Source organism: Triturus cristatus, chromosome 3_1 (genome assembly GCF_964204655.1).
Source record: "Triturus cristatus chromosome 3_1, aTriCri1.1, whole genome shotgun sequence".
NCBI lineage: Eukaryota > Metazoa > Chordata > Amphibia > Caudata > Salamandridae > Triturus > Triturus cristatus.
Window position 1 is genome coordinate 742684837 of NC_140583.1, and position 14257 is coordinate 742699093.

Below are 14257 nucleotides of genomic sequence, written 5' to 3' on the forward strand. Positions count from 1 at the left end.
TACTTTAGCCAATGTTCTCCAAATGACTAAAACAAAATCATGATGATAGGATCGACTTAACCAGATATGAAAGTATGGGAAATGAATGTGGTTAATGATTAAAACTGTAAAACTATAGAAGTATCTAGGGATCACTTTTGATGATAGAGTGTTTTTTTAAACATCATTTTACTAACATAAAGCTCAAAGTCACTGCACTTTCTTTTGCTGTAGGAATGATGTGAGATAAGCTGTTATGTCCTAGTTATGAGCATTTACTTTAAGTAATGAAGACAAAGTTGATTCCCTCTCTAGCCTATGGGTCAGTAATTTTTCGAGGTAAAGACTCCAAAATCCTTGCTAATTTACAAATAAAAGTTTTCAAATCAATCTTTAGGGCACAGAGAAACACCAGGCAGGCAAACATCAGATTGGAATTTGGCTTGAAAAGCCAAACCCTGGTGAGACAATCTGCATTTTTTTAAATGTTGATATTAGTTTTTTTCATCTGACCCCGGCACTCTTGCAAACCAGTGCTTGCAGGAAGTAACGAAATGTGAGTATTGCAGTGCTTGGATTTCTTAACTAACGAACAGTCTAAAACCTTTCAAGTCACTGCCTTTTGAACATATGGATAGAAATTAAGCTGCTTTTAAACAGATATGAAATCATTCGGCAAATTTCTTATCAGCTATATTGGATAAGGAGGAGATTGCAAAAAAAGCATGCTTATTCAGTCATTAATTCATTCAATCAAAATGGAATCACAACCATATTTTATCTCCTATTTAAAACTGTTTTTAAGGGATAAATTTCTCATGCTAAGATGTGGATGCTATCCCACAAGGGACGGAACTTCAAGATGGTTACAAAATTGCCCAACCTATAGTTGTAGATTATGTGGTTTTCATAATGAAACATTATTACATATTGTATGCACTTGCCCCCAATTGCATCAGGAGAAGCAAGCATTGTTAAAACCCATCTTTAACGAAAATAGGGTGAGAAGGTGTCTCCAAGCAATCATATGTTGCCTTTCTGGGAACTCTACCGGCCTATCAATCCAATTTGTAATGTTTATTCTCACAGCAGAAAAAAAGTTTAACTAGGAGTGTCTCCCAGATAACAATGGTAAGCAGTCATTACCATAAAATTGAAAAGAAGCATGTTGACAGTTTATTGATCCATTCAATCTATTTGATTCCCACTAATCAATTTTTATTTTTGTATTTCTCATGAAATATTTCTCTTATAAAAGTAGTACAGTTTGAATGAAAAGCACAATGGAACTTTAATAAACAAAATTGCAAAGTGTATTAGGTAATGACTGTCTGTACGGAAGGTTTTACTACTATATAGGGAAGCTTTGTTTTGATAATGAAATAAAATTAAAAAATATGACCTGAAATGTAAACAGCAGAATGAAATGTTATTTTAGTGATGTGTTTTTGTGATATCAATGATCCAGAACAGCATGTTATCCCTAAACTACCTCAATACTAGTAATATATTTGTTCTGAATGTGATGATGGAAGAAATTTACAGTTACTCCAAGTACTTTTTGAATCTATTCATTTAAGAAATCTAGTGCATTTTATATATTCCATGATTGTACTGTTTTTTTATTAATTGGACAAAAAAGATTGACTTACGTATAAATAAATAAACACAATCACTCTCATGATTACCCTGTTATGTTATAGGCAGTAGCGTAACACAGGCCCCCCGCAGCCCCGCGATGCATGGGGCCCCCTCAGCACAGTGCTCTGGCCATGAGTTCCTGATTGATTCTGGAAGGGGGCCCCTTCGCGTACCTTGCATGGGGGGGGGGGGGGGCTCACGGTTCGTTACGCCAGTGGTAATATAGGTGATCCCATGAGTTGTTTTGGGGACCTCTCATCTGCCAAACCCCCACCCCATAACACATTTGTCAAAATGCCACTGTCCGTTGGCCATTTATCACAGTCCTTTTGACACTATTCGAGGTCAAGTCGAGGTTAACTGGTCGGGGGGATTCCAGTGGATGGCCGCCCTGCGCGTGCGTCTTCAGCCTCAGTGCTGAAAAAGCTGACGTCTTCCTCCTCCCAGCCCCGAGGCGAGGACAGCTCTGACGAAATCAGCACAACTACGCTGCAAATTGCTCATATTCTACGTAAAGTAATTGCCACCGAAGAGACACCTCCCCAAACTGTACCACGCACTGTCCAGCCTAAAAAAAAGTTGGAGTATAAGAATGTGTGTAAGAAGGTCAATCTTTGAAAATTCACCTCACTTTGTTTGAGAGGGAAGCCGTGTGTGGCGTCGGCTATCGCCAGAGACGATGGAAAAGGCTCTGTGGATCCTCCTTCTTGGCTTTACCGTGTGTGAATGCCAGCGGCTAATTGGTAAGTGCTCACAGTGCTGCCAACGCGCTCTCAGATTTCACGGGTAGAGCCAGCCTATCATCTGAGATAGGGGCATATTAACAAGCCAGGCGATAAAATTATCGCCACTTTAGCGGCAGAAATCTGCCGCTAAAACGGCGATAATGGGCTTGATAATATGCCCTATGGAGTTCCAATTGAAGCCCATGTTAGACGCCCTTCATATTTAACATGGGCTTCAATTGGAATTCCATAGAGCATATTATCAAGCCCATTATCGCCGTTTTAGCGGCAGTTTACTGCCGCTAAAGCGGCGATAATTTTATCGCCTGGCTTGTTAATATGCCCCATAGTTTTTTATTCTGGGCAAGACAGATGAAGCGCAGATTGTCCACGTGCAGCGCATGTAGCGACAGGTGTAGCGCAGGTGGTGACTGCAGCGTAGGTAGAGACAGGTGTCGCGCAGGTGGTGACAGTGCAGCACAGGACAGGTAGAGACAGGTGTTGTCGGCTGGTGAGTGAGGTAGTTGGAGACCTTGTCAAATGCAGTAGCAGGTGGTACGTAAATAGGGCAGTGAGACGGATATCGGGCAAGCAGGTGAATCTCTGGCGGACAGGTGCCCCTCTCGGGGAGAAAGACGTGCATTTCAGTTAGAGTCAGAGGCATTTCAGGTTAAGTAAAAGTGCAGCGCAGGTAGAAGACAGATGCATCTCAGGGTAAGGCAAGCGCAGGTCAAATGTTCACTGGGGCTGCACGGTTAGTGACGGGATGGAGGTGTGGTGGAAGACGCCGTTTAAACCGTGATAAAAGCAGTGCTGAACTGGAAAGGTGGAGCCCATCGAAGGCAGTGACAAGTTCACTTCTGGTAGTGGTGAGCAGGGAAGAGAGTGGGTCACATTGAGGCGGGAGTCCGAGGGAAGGACAAGAAGAGGGTACTATCATTTAGCACATTAGAAGATACACTCCTGTCATAATCGGACTGCGTCCTAAACTACAGTTGCACTGACCTTAAACAAATCAATGCGCCCTTTAAACACAGCGCACTATGGGGCGAATATGAGTTTGTTGGTGTGGCGGCGTGAACACCCCGCCACCGCACCGCCAAACCCACGTGGAAACCGCCCGCCTTACAATCACTTTTTTTTAGTATTTGCCAAGTGATTCATTTGCTGTTCCTTCGGTGGTGCCTATGGGCACAACAAGGTCAAAAACAGTTCCAGCATCCATGCCATGCTGGAACCTTTGTGCAGAGAAGAGATAGAACAAGCATTTGCAATGCAATAGGTCTCGCATTTGCAAGAGTTTAACCTATTGGCATTGTTAATGACAATGCCTTTTATTTATGTTTTAAAAACCTACACATAAATAAACGGCATTGCCATTTACAATGCCAATAGATCAAACTCTAACAACTGCGAGACCTATTGCATTGCAAATGCTTGTTTTAAGCAAATCAGAGTGACTGGCAGTCTAAAAAGACACTAGGTCGGGGTTAGATCTGGTGCAGGGGTACACGTCTCTCCTTTAAAATTAAAAGGAGAGGGTTCATAGTAAAAGCAAGCATTTGTTACGGAGTGGGAAAGCGGTAGAAGACAGCATATGGCTTACACAGAAATGGAAATCACAAAGAGTATATGCTGCAGAAAGGACAGTCACTTTAAGGGCCACTGACAGTGGCCCAGCATTTCGCCAAGGTGCTTGAGGTGGGAACGAGGGGTTGAGAGAACGAGAGCGACCGAAGCTCTTCAGGACGAAAGAGCTCTCGAGATGCTAGACATGACTAGGTGAAAGGGCTGTCAAAAACGTCATGCACTCACCAAACCGGAACCAGCCTATGCAGGAAATCTGTGCATGCAGACAGACATACACAATGTGCAAAGTTATTTCACCCCCAAGTGCGCATATGCTTTTAAATAAAAAAAAGTGTGTTGGCTTGTTTTGTGGTTACAGGATTTAAAGCAAAGAGCACACATTTGTGCATGCGCCTAACAGTATCACACACATTTAAAAGACTAGAGTAAAGAAGGGGTATACTTCTCTGCACAGCCTCGATCGTCGCAAACAGCTCGTACATCTAGGGTGCCTCGCACGCATTATGAGTGTTTGACGCCAACTCAACTTGTCAGCCCAGTGCAAACTACGGACTGCCAAACACAACAAACTAACATCTGTAAGTTAAAACAGTCCATGTGCTAACTGTAATACTTTTTTTGTGGGCGTGTGTCTGATTGCTGTAACACACAGAACTTTCTCTGGTTCTTTGTCCCGGAGCGCTGTGAGGGGGTGAATTAAAAAGAATTGGCGCCCGCCATGTTAAAAGATGAAGCGCACTGTGTCAACAACAACCAGATGAGAACAAAAGTGAACAAGTATTAGTTAATGCATTTAAACAGCCAGATTCCGATCCGTATTCACCTGGGAACCGCTGCCTTTTTGATTGATTGCAAAATTGCCCTTCAACTGTGACAAAGTGGTTGCGTGAAAATGGCTTAAGTGGCAACTAAAATTTGAAGGCGCCATACAAAACTGAAATATTCCCAGTATTGTGTTAAGCAGCAGTAGCGGCATCGAAGATTAATAATAACCGTGCAATAATAATAAACTGGGTTACTGCCCAAGAGTTTAATGGAAAGGACTCTCCTCCTATCAGCTATTAATGCTTAATTAACAGCTAAGTGCTGACGGTACATTTTATGTTTGTTTCATCGCTTGTATTAACAGTGAGTGATGATTAGGCTGTAAACCCCTGCAGTTCTTCAGTTGTTGTTTCCTAAAATGCCTACCGTTGTGCGAGAGCACAGCATCACGTCCTGTGCATTGCTAAGGAATCGAGTGTGTCCTGATGGGCAGGGGGTGGTCTCCTCTGCGACTTCACGGTTTCTTCTTTCAGCGATGCCGCTAAAAGCTGTCCTTTCTTGTGTAACCAGGACCATCTGCTTTATACAAGATAAAACAAACAAGATAGGGGTGGGGGGCAGACACGAGCGCGACCGAGCTAGGTTAAGCAGTGATGGGGTGGGTGATTGATTAAAGCTGGGTGCCCGTGTTAAAGTAAAACTGGGCGCCCCTGTTGTTAATGAAAGCCGGTGCCCATGTACTGCCTGCAATGAGAGAAACTCAATAAAGAAAAGATATGCTTACAGATTTAAGAAGACATACCTGTAACAACCAAGACGCTGTGCTCTAATTAACAGAGACCAGGGTTCAGCGAGCAGTTGCGTTTAAAAAGGTCCCGTTTCTTGTAACACAAGATTTTCTTTCTTGGCCTCAGAGTGAAGCTTTGCTTTTCGTGCCAGTGCATTCAGACGACCCCCAGAGAGCAAGAGAGCACAAAAGCAAACTGGTGTGAAATAGCAGCAGGGAAGGGGGCGGACAGGGGCTACGAGGGAGAGCGATGTGAAGCCATATGGCTGCTTTGCGCGCGTGCACGCCTCGTGCACTGTAGCTCTATGCCAGGGGAAGCACTTTCAAAAATCCACTTACAAAATGTCTCAAAGAGACAGCTTTCGCTGTCTCAGCGAGACCTAAAAAAACCACAGGAGTGTAACCCGTAGACCAAGCTGAGAGCAGGGTAATAACAATGTAATTGCAACAATATCTCAGCAGGAATTATTGAATTATTTGCAATCGTATGTACAAGACATTACAAACACACAGAGAGAAAAAGAGGCTGCAAATACTTTGATTAATGCGCCCATAGGCGTCGTATATTTAGAGAAGATTAACGAAAGAGTCAACAAATTATAACAGCACTGTTTGGTCTAAATACCAAAACAACCCTAAGGAAAAAAGTGTACAATGTGCTCGTGACATAAGTGTGACGGCGCAAGTGACAACGTGAAGAAAACCATAGCAAGAGGCGCAATATGGTATATACAGAGTAAGTACAGAGTACAGAGTAAGTACAGAGTACAGAGTAAGGGCGCCAAAAGGATTTGGAGCTGATGCCCATCAGCTCCAAATCCTTTTGGCGCCCTTTTGATCTTTTGGTTCCCTCAGAAAAAAACTCTTTGAAAACTTTCAGATGAACAATTGAAATCGTTGCTTGGAACCTTTAATTTGTACTTACTCTGTATATACCATATTGCGCCTCTTGCTATGGTTTTCTTCACGTTGTCACTTGGGCCGTCACACTTATGTCACGAGCACATTGTACACTTTTTTCCTTAGGGTTGTTTTGGTATTTAAACCAAACAGTGCTGTTATAATTTGTTGACTCTTTCGTTAATCTTCTCTAAATATATGACGCCTATGGGCGCATTAATCAAAGTATTTGCAGCCTCTTTTTCTCTCTGTGTGTTTGTAATGTCTTGTACATACGATTGCAAATAATTCAATAATTCCTGCTGAGATATTGTTGCAATTACAAGGAACCTTTGTGCATGCACACATGAGTGCACATGTGTGCCCCCCTGTGTGTCTCCACAGGGCTTGAGGCACAATGGGGCCCTGTATGGCCCCCTTTGTTCCCTCTCACTCAGGGTTTTCTTGGAGGAAGAACCATCATGAAAACGCTGGCGGAGAGGATACTCGTAATATACTTGGTGGGACCATGGCGGTCCCACCAAGCATATGAATGCCTTTGGACCGTCGCGCACTGCCAAGGAACGGCAGTTCCCTGGTGGAGTCAGGGTCCCAGGGTGGCACGACCACCGTGATCGTAATGTGGCAGATGTAAGGCTGCCCCACCGCGAGTCTGGCGGTCCAAGGACTGCACTACTGATAATTAGCCCTATACATCTTTGTTGTGCAGTGTAGTATGTACACTTTGATGTGGCAGCACAGGGAGTGTCAGGTGAGGGCAGTAGTGAGAAGTGCTGCTCAGTTACCACAGGTGTCAGCCGTTGCGCAGGTAGTCACTTTAGACCACGTGCATTTGCGATTTAACCAACAACAATAGCTATTCAGTTTGTTCCCAATTACAAATCGGACGGTTTTTGGCCCAAATGTAACCACCTCCATCCAATATAACCACCATTGGCAGCATCATTTATATTAATTTTAATGTATTTTAAAAGTTGTTTTATAGTGCGAACATCACCCTTGCGGGTATCAGAACGCTTTACAGAATTATAGACAGAGGATCAGTAGAAAACAGCAGTAATACATTCATTGTAAATTCACTCAAAACTCAAAAAAATAAACATAAGAAAGATAATAGAGACTTTGTTAAGAAAGGCATATAGTCATAGTTCATGCCAGTGAATGTACCAGGCAGAGATGAACAGTCGGGTGGCGAAGTCCGTATTGCGCAGAGGGGAGCATTAGGTAGATAGAATAGTTGATTGTGTGGGTGACTGGGGAGATAGGAGACATGTGATCTAGAGAAGAAATTTGCTCATAAGCAATTCTTTGACTTCCTTCTTGAATGAGATGACCGAGGGATTCGATCTGATTTTAGGAGGTAATGAGCTCCAGATTCTTAAGGCAATTCCAGAGAAGGCACGGTTGTAAGTTTTATTCTTGTGGAATCTCTGAGGTTTCAGAAGAAAGGTGGTGGTGCTTCTGGATCCTCTAAAGCCTCTTGAGAGTTTGAGTTTCTGGGCAATATAGTTAGGGGTATTGAGGTGGAGGGCTTTATGTGTGAAGCAGGCAATTTTTAGTTGGATTCTTGCTTCGTAAGGTAGCAACTTAAGGGATGTGAGATTCGGTGTGACGTGGCAGTATCTTTTTGAGCCAGTGATGAGTCTACCAGAAGAGTTGAGCGATGTCTTTAGAGGAGCAAGTTTGGTTCAAGGCAAACAAGATAGCGTTGTGTTTTCATATTCCAATCTGGGGATGACTAAAGCTTGTACAGCATGTTTGAAATTGTTGGGGAGGAGGAATGGTTTTTGTTTCCTTAGAATACTAATTTGGTGGTTTGCTACTTTTGTGAAGGCGCTGATGTGTTTCTTCATGTTGAGATTCTTGTCAAGAGTCACTCCCAGTTACTTAGCAGATCTATGATTTGTGGGATGCAGTTAAGGGCTGTTAGCTGTTTCAGCCATTCTTCGATGATCAGTGCCTGGTTTGGTGGGGAGATTACAAGGAGTTCAGTTTTTTAAGTACTTAGTTTGAGGTGATTAGTTCTTAGCCACTTTTGAGTATTCTTTAGTGTTGTGTTAAGAGAGCTGATGTCATCTGGGGAGGAGGCTTTTAGGTATAGCTGAGTATCATCATCATACATGTCATATTGGATGTTACTTGAGCTTAGAAGTTCAGCTAGGGGTTCCATGAGTACGTTGAAGAGAGTGGGGGAGAGTGAGGATCATTGTGGTACAGCCAGAGAGATCTGTGTGGACTGAGAAAGGGCGAGATTAAGTTTGCCTGTTTGAGGTCTGTTGTGGAAGTAGGATGAAAACCGTTAAAGGACTAGGCTGGGGAGGCCCATGCGGTGTTCCAGAAGGTCTAGGAGATTTTCAAACTTCACTGTGTTGAATGCCGAAGATAGGTCAAGGAGGACTAGAATACAAGTTTGATTCTGGTCCAGCATTTTTAGTGCATCATCTACAATGTGTGTCAAACCTGATTCAGTGCTATATCGAGAAACCCCTAGATAGATCATTATATTTAAAAGTCAGGTTTGGAATACTTCCTGTAAATGTTTTTACCTTTGGGTGGAACCCTAAAGGTAGTCCAACTAAGGCGTGTCCGTGTTGTGCATCCCCCATTGAGTCTGTGGCGCACCTTATGTTTGCTTGTCCGGCTTACAAGGTGCCTAGGAGGATATGGTTAAAACCCTTATGTAAGGGTCTGGGCCTTCGATGCCATGTAATGGCCCTGCGAGTTCTTTGTACTGATACATCCTCTCCCTCATTGGTATGTGGTGTTGCCAAATTTATTGGAAGTGCTTGGGTGATCCGTATGAGGAGACTTAAGCTCCAACTTACCTCGTAAGCTGGAGCGTCGAAATGAAGGATTGGCCCTAGGGCTGGGTTAGTGGCCCCAGATATTTATTTATATAGCAGGGGGTATGTGTAGTTATGTTGTTAATGTGGAGTAAATTTGATGAATTTTAAACGTACCTTTTGTATTGTGATCTATTTGATGCTTATGTTGAACAAATTTTAATGATTCATATTGTATTTTGTAGTGTGTGTTCACACAGGTCATGATTATTGTATACTTACTTTTATGATGAAAATTTTTTATCGAATAAAGTATATGATTGATTGATTGATTCAGTGCTGTGCCCAGCACAGACGCCTGATTGAAATTGGTCTAATAGGTCGAAATGATCGATGTGGTGGCAGAACTGGGTGTGAACACATTTTTCCAGGAGTTTTGCCAGGGTAGGGATATTGGAAATCGGTCAGTAGTTGTGGAGGTCTGTTTAGTTCGCTTGTGGTTTTTTCAGAATGTGGGTAACTTGACCGGACTTGAGGCTGTCAGGGATGGAACCTTGGAGGAGGGAGGCGTTAACAATCCTGTACCAGAGCAGTACTATTGCAGGTATGAGTTCCTTGTTGAATTTTGTGGGAAGAGGGTAAATAAAATGGTTTGACGGTTTCAGTCCGAGTAAGATTTTATAAATGGTGTCTTCGTCAAAGGTTTTAAAAGAGTTCCATGAAGCATTGTTTTGGGGGGAAAGGCTGAGAGAGACAACTGTGATGCAAGAACTAGGGGGGGATGTGTAGGGTTGGGGGAGGATAGGAGGTTGTTCCATGGCCAGCGGAAGGTTATTTCTCATGGTTTCTGCCTTCTGTTGAAAGAAGGAAGTGAATTTCTCACCATTTGGCATCAAATTGGTTCCCATCAGAGAGTGGATGCGCAGTTTGATTGTGCATTTATGAGATCGAATACATTTTTAGATCGGTTACTGGCTTCATCAAGTTGGTTTCTGAAGAAATTTGCTTCATAGGTTCTGATGTTTTTATAGTAGAAGTTCCTTAAAGATCTCAAGTGCTTGAGGTCTTCAATGGACGGGTTAGATCGCCATTGACATTCGGTTAGTCTTAGGTTATTAGTTTGTAATTTTGGTGGGCATTCATTTTAGTTGTAGTGGAGCTACTGAGTTGATAACGTATTCCATGTAGTCCGTAAGTTCGAAGACATTTGAGAGCTCTTCAGGGGGAGTCAAGATGTTGCGGCAGAGAGAAGACAGCTCTTTACTGTCAATGTTGTGCATGTTCCTTTTCCAGGTTTTGGGCTTGGACCGTTGTGCTGCATTGTTTTTTAAGAGATTTAAAATGTGAAAGGTGATGCAATGGTGAATGGTCCAATCACAGGGTAGGATAGATTCCATTTGAATTGAGTTGGGCTTTGCAATGATGAGATCTAATGTAGATCCTTTGTTGTGAGTGGGTTTGTCGCAGAATTGGGTCAGCTTCAGGTCTGCAAGGAAGGTTTTGAAACTTGATTATTGGATTATTCAGTTCCTTCCAATGTAGATTGAAGTCTTCCAGGAAGATTTGAAGGTACTGCTGATCAGCGTTTGTTCCAATGGTTTCTATTTTTGTACAATGAAATCTATGTTGTCACCTGGAGGGTGGTATATTATGTGTAACTTGCAAAGTGGTCTTTTGTTGCTTGTGATATCAAGGCAGAGGTATTCGCAGGAAGGTAAGATGGGAGATTGTGCATGTATGACTGATAGTTTGAGGATGTGTATGCACACAATGCCTCCAACAGGTCTGTGGGGTCGATCAAGTCTAGTAATACCATGGTTAGGGGGGACTAAAGTGCCCATGATAGGAGTAGAGGAGTCATTTAGCCAGGATGTCAATTTCATGTGGAGTTATCAGGTCAGCAATATCTCCTGCATATTTTGAGGCAGATCTGCAGTCGATTAGCATGCATTTCAGTTGGGTTTTGTGTGTAACTGGGTTAGAGTGTGTGAGGTGTATTTGTATAAGGTTATGGTTGTTGACAACTCTGTGGTTGAGACTAGGAGCTCTGTGAGGGTCAGCTGAGATGATCTGGATAGTTCCCTGATTATCTGAGTTCAGAGGGTGAGAGGAGTTGTATGATAATAGTAAGATGTGGAGCTCGCTGTCGGATAAGGGAGCTTTACATCTGGTTTGACGTGATGGTGCATTGGGGTAGGGTTTCATTCTTAGTGACCAGAGTGGAGTCCAGGTGGAGGGAGAGGTTCGGTTGGTGGGGAGGTGCGATCTGGTTGAGGGTGGATAGTTGGTGGGTTTGTCCTGCATGGGGGTATATGTTGTGAGACTCTTAGTAGGCCCTAGGTGATTGGTCTTCATTGCTGTGAAATGGATGAGCCTGTGTAGGTCCTGTGAGAAGGTGGCCTGGTATATGCTGTCCACTAGTTCTAGTGGGCACCTTGTATCAGTCCAAATAACCCCTTATGGTGATAGGTTAAAGACAACCTTTATTGAAAGCTATCCTAGTGGTAGCTATGGAGAGCAGCCTTCAGGCTAAGTCTTGAAGGAATGTAAAGCAGCTTGTGTTGCCAGTCTATAATCTCTTGAATGATCAAATGAAAGGACAACCACACCAGGTATATATTCAAAATATATGTATTTAAGATAGAACACACCCCTCAAGTCTCTTTATGAGACTGGAGTTCAAAGTACTTAAGTTACAAGTGAACAATCATCAGTAATAGCACAAATAGACATTTGGACCCTAGGGGCGTACCAAACCATATACCAAAAAAGTGGTATAAGAACCACGACTGAACTAGACACAAGGCCTAGAGCCTGTAGAATCGCTGGGACCCAAAGGAACCACCCAAGGTAGTGACACAGGGGACCCACGGGGACTGTATGCAGTGTGTGAACACAACCGCGGGTTCCCGTTATCTTCTATGGGCAATGTCGCGGTTGGAAATATATAGATTAGGGACCCTTAGAATCGAGTCAGGACCAAAGCCTTTTGGACTTAAGAAGTTCTAGGGCTAGCACCCATGGGAGCACCGGAGTACTCGAGTTACCTCACCCAGGAAAGCCGGGTGCATAGGTGTCTTTTGGTGTTGGGTCGCGTCATCGATTTCAATGGAAGCCTGCAAAGAACTGCTGCTGCCGTGAAGAGGAGAAGTGTCCGAAGAGATCCAAGCCTGGATCTAGGATAGAAGGAACCTGAAAACAGAGGGGACAGAGTCTGGGTCACTAGCCAGTGACCGAGGTCAGGATGGACCAACGCCCACAGATGTCGGGTGCTTCAGGTGAGTTGATGGGTGTCTTGACTCTTCAGCCGGGAGGTCGAGGAGGCGTTGATGAAGTCCACGAGCTGGAGTCGAGCTGTCCCACGAAGTCTGTCGAGTGCTGTGGTGCCGGCGACCAGATTGGACCCAACAAGCCTTGGCAACGGCTAGTCACTGGAATTCAGTAAAAGGACTGCGGTGCAGACCAGCAAGGCCTGAGGGACTCACCCAGTGAGGGTAAGTCAGGGCACGTCTGGAGCAACCAGGAAAGCCCAAGCAGAAGAGGAGTTACCTTCGTGGGGACCTGCTAGCCAACGGGCTAGTGATCGCGAAGGAGCCTCAAGCGGTCGCACTGGAAACTGGCCCACGGGTCACTCGTGGAGTGGAGGCCAGCAATCTTTGGTGCAGGAGGTGCGCAAGGCTGGGGCTATTTGGAGCCCAAAGCACAACTTCCAGGAAGCCCAGGAAGATGCTGTTGCTGCAAAAGATCACGGTGTCCATGGGTCACGGTTCCACATCACCCACGATAGCCACAGGCCTCAGCTTTGCTATGGACTCAGGGTAGCCTCGAGGAAGTCTGGAAATCCACCTCTGGTGATGCAAAGACTTTGGCATCCGGCGGGAACTTCAGCGATGCAGACCGGTCAGTGCCTGCTAAGCAGGGGAGTCACTCCTTGACCCCAAGGGAGATTTCTTCAGTCTTCTAGTCAGGATAGAACATCGAAGGTCCAGGATATATGTTGCAGAGTTTTGTCCAGGAAAATCTAAAGTCCTAGGAACTGGATTCCTATACTGATACTAAGTTTAGGGGATGGACTAACTCTAAGGCCCCACCTATGGGTGGACTTGGCAAGAGGGGTGGTTACACCCTTTTCCTTTGTCCAGTTTTGCGCCAGAGCAGGGGCAGGTAGCCCCTGCAACCGGTTTGAGCTGGTCTATGCACAGGGACACCAAATGTGCCCCCAGTGCAGGACTTCAAAACACTCAGAGAGTGCTCCCACCCAGCCCCAATACACATAAGCCTGTCTGAGAGGTGGTTACACCTCCCTGTGACATGAAAGCTATTGTCCAGGCCTCCTCTGCCGCCGGAGTTTCGGTCAGCAGCAGGAGGCCAGACCTGTGTCTGTGGCTGCAGCATCCATTTTGTGATTCCAGGGCTCTATTAAGTTTCTACCAGGTATACCAGTGCTGTCATGTCTCTCCTTCTAGGAGGGTGGGTTCATACTCCTACACCAGTTTAAGGGTATGATTCCAAGGTGTTTGACACCAAACACGACATGTTTCCGTGCAGCCAGTCCAAAGTTAGCGTTTACCATTTGGTTATAATGCTCTGAAGAGTATATGGTCAGGCTGCACTACAAACAGCGTCAGAGAAGGGTCTCCGAACACTGCAGAGGGCCTCTGCTCATGCAGGGGCACCCTCTCACATAAGAACCACTCATAAAGAGACTTGGACGGCGTGTTTTGTAATAAATTGATATATTTTATATATATACCTGGTGTGGATATTTTTCATTTAGTGACTCAAGAGATTATAGACTGGTAAAACAAGCTGCTTTACATTCCTTCAAGACTTAGCCTGAAGGCTGCTCTCCATAGCTACCACAAGGATAGCTTTCAATAAAGGTTGTCTCTAACCTATAACCAATAAGGGGTTGTTTGGACTGATACAAGGTGCCCACTATAACTAGTGGACATAATATATCAGGCCAACTTCTCACATTGGTGTGCAGCATGTGGGATTCCAGCTTGCTATTGTTTTACCAGATAATCTCAATTGAGTAACTAACTGAAAACCACTAAAGGTACCCTAGGTACATATAATACAAG

The 14257-nt window shown here is 44.2% G+C and overlaps 1 protein-coding gene across 1 annotated transcript in view; it reads left to right on the forward strand.

The window, feature by feature from the left end:
* Positions 1-2206: 2206 nt before the first annotated feature.
* LOC146860906 (mucin-5B-like) overlaps positions 2207-14257 on the forward strand; it is an 814361-nt gene continuing 802310 nt past the window's right edge. Inside the window, exon 1 of the mRNA XM_085644901.1 lies at positions 2207-2363. Within this exon, the coding sequence (XP_085501027.1) occupies positions 2300-2363 (64 nt within the window). The 5' untranslated portion in view covers positions 2207-2299. The remainder of the gene's footprint in view (positions 2364-14257) is intronic.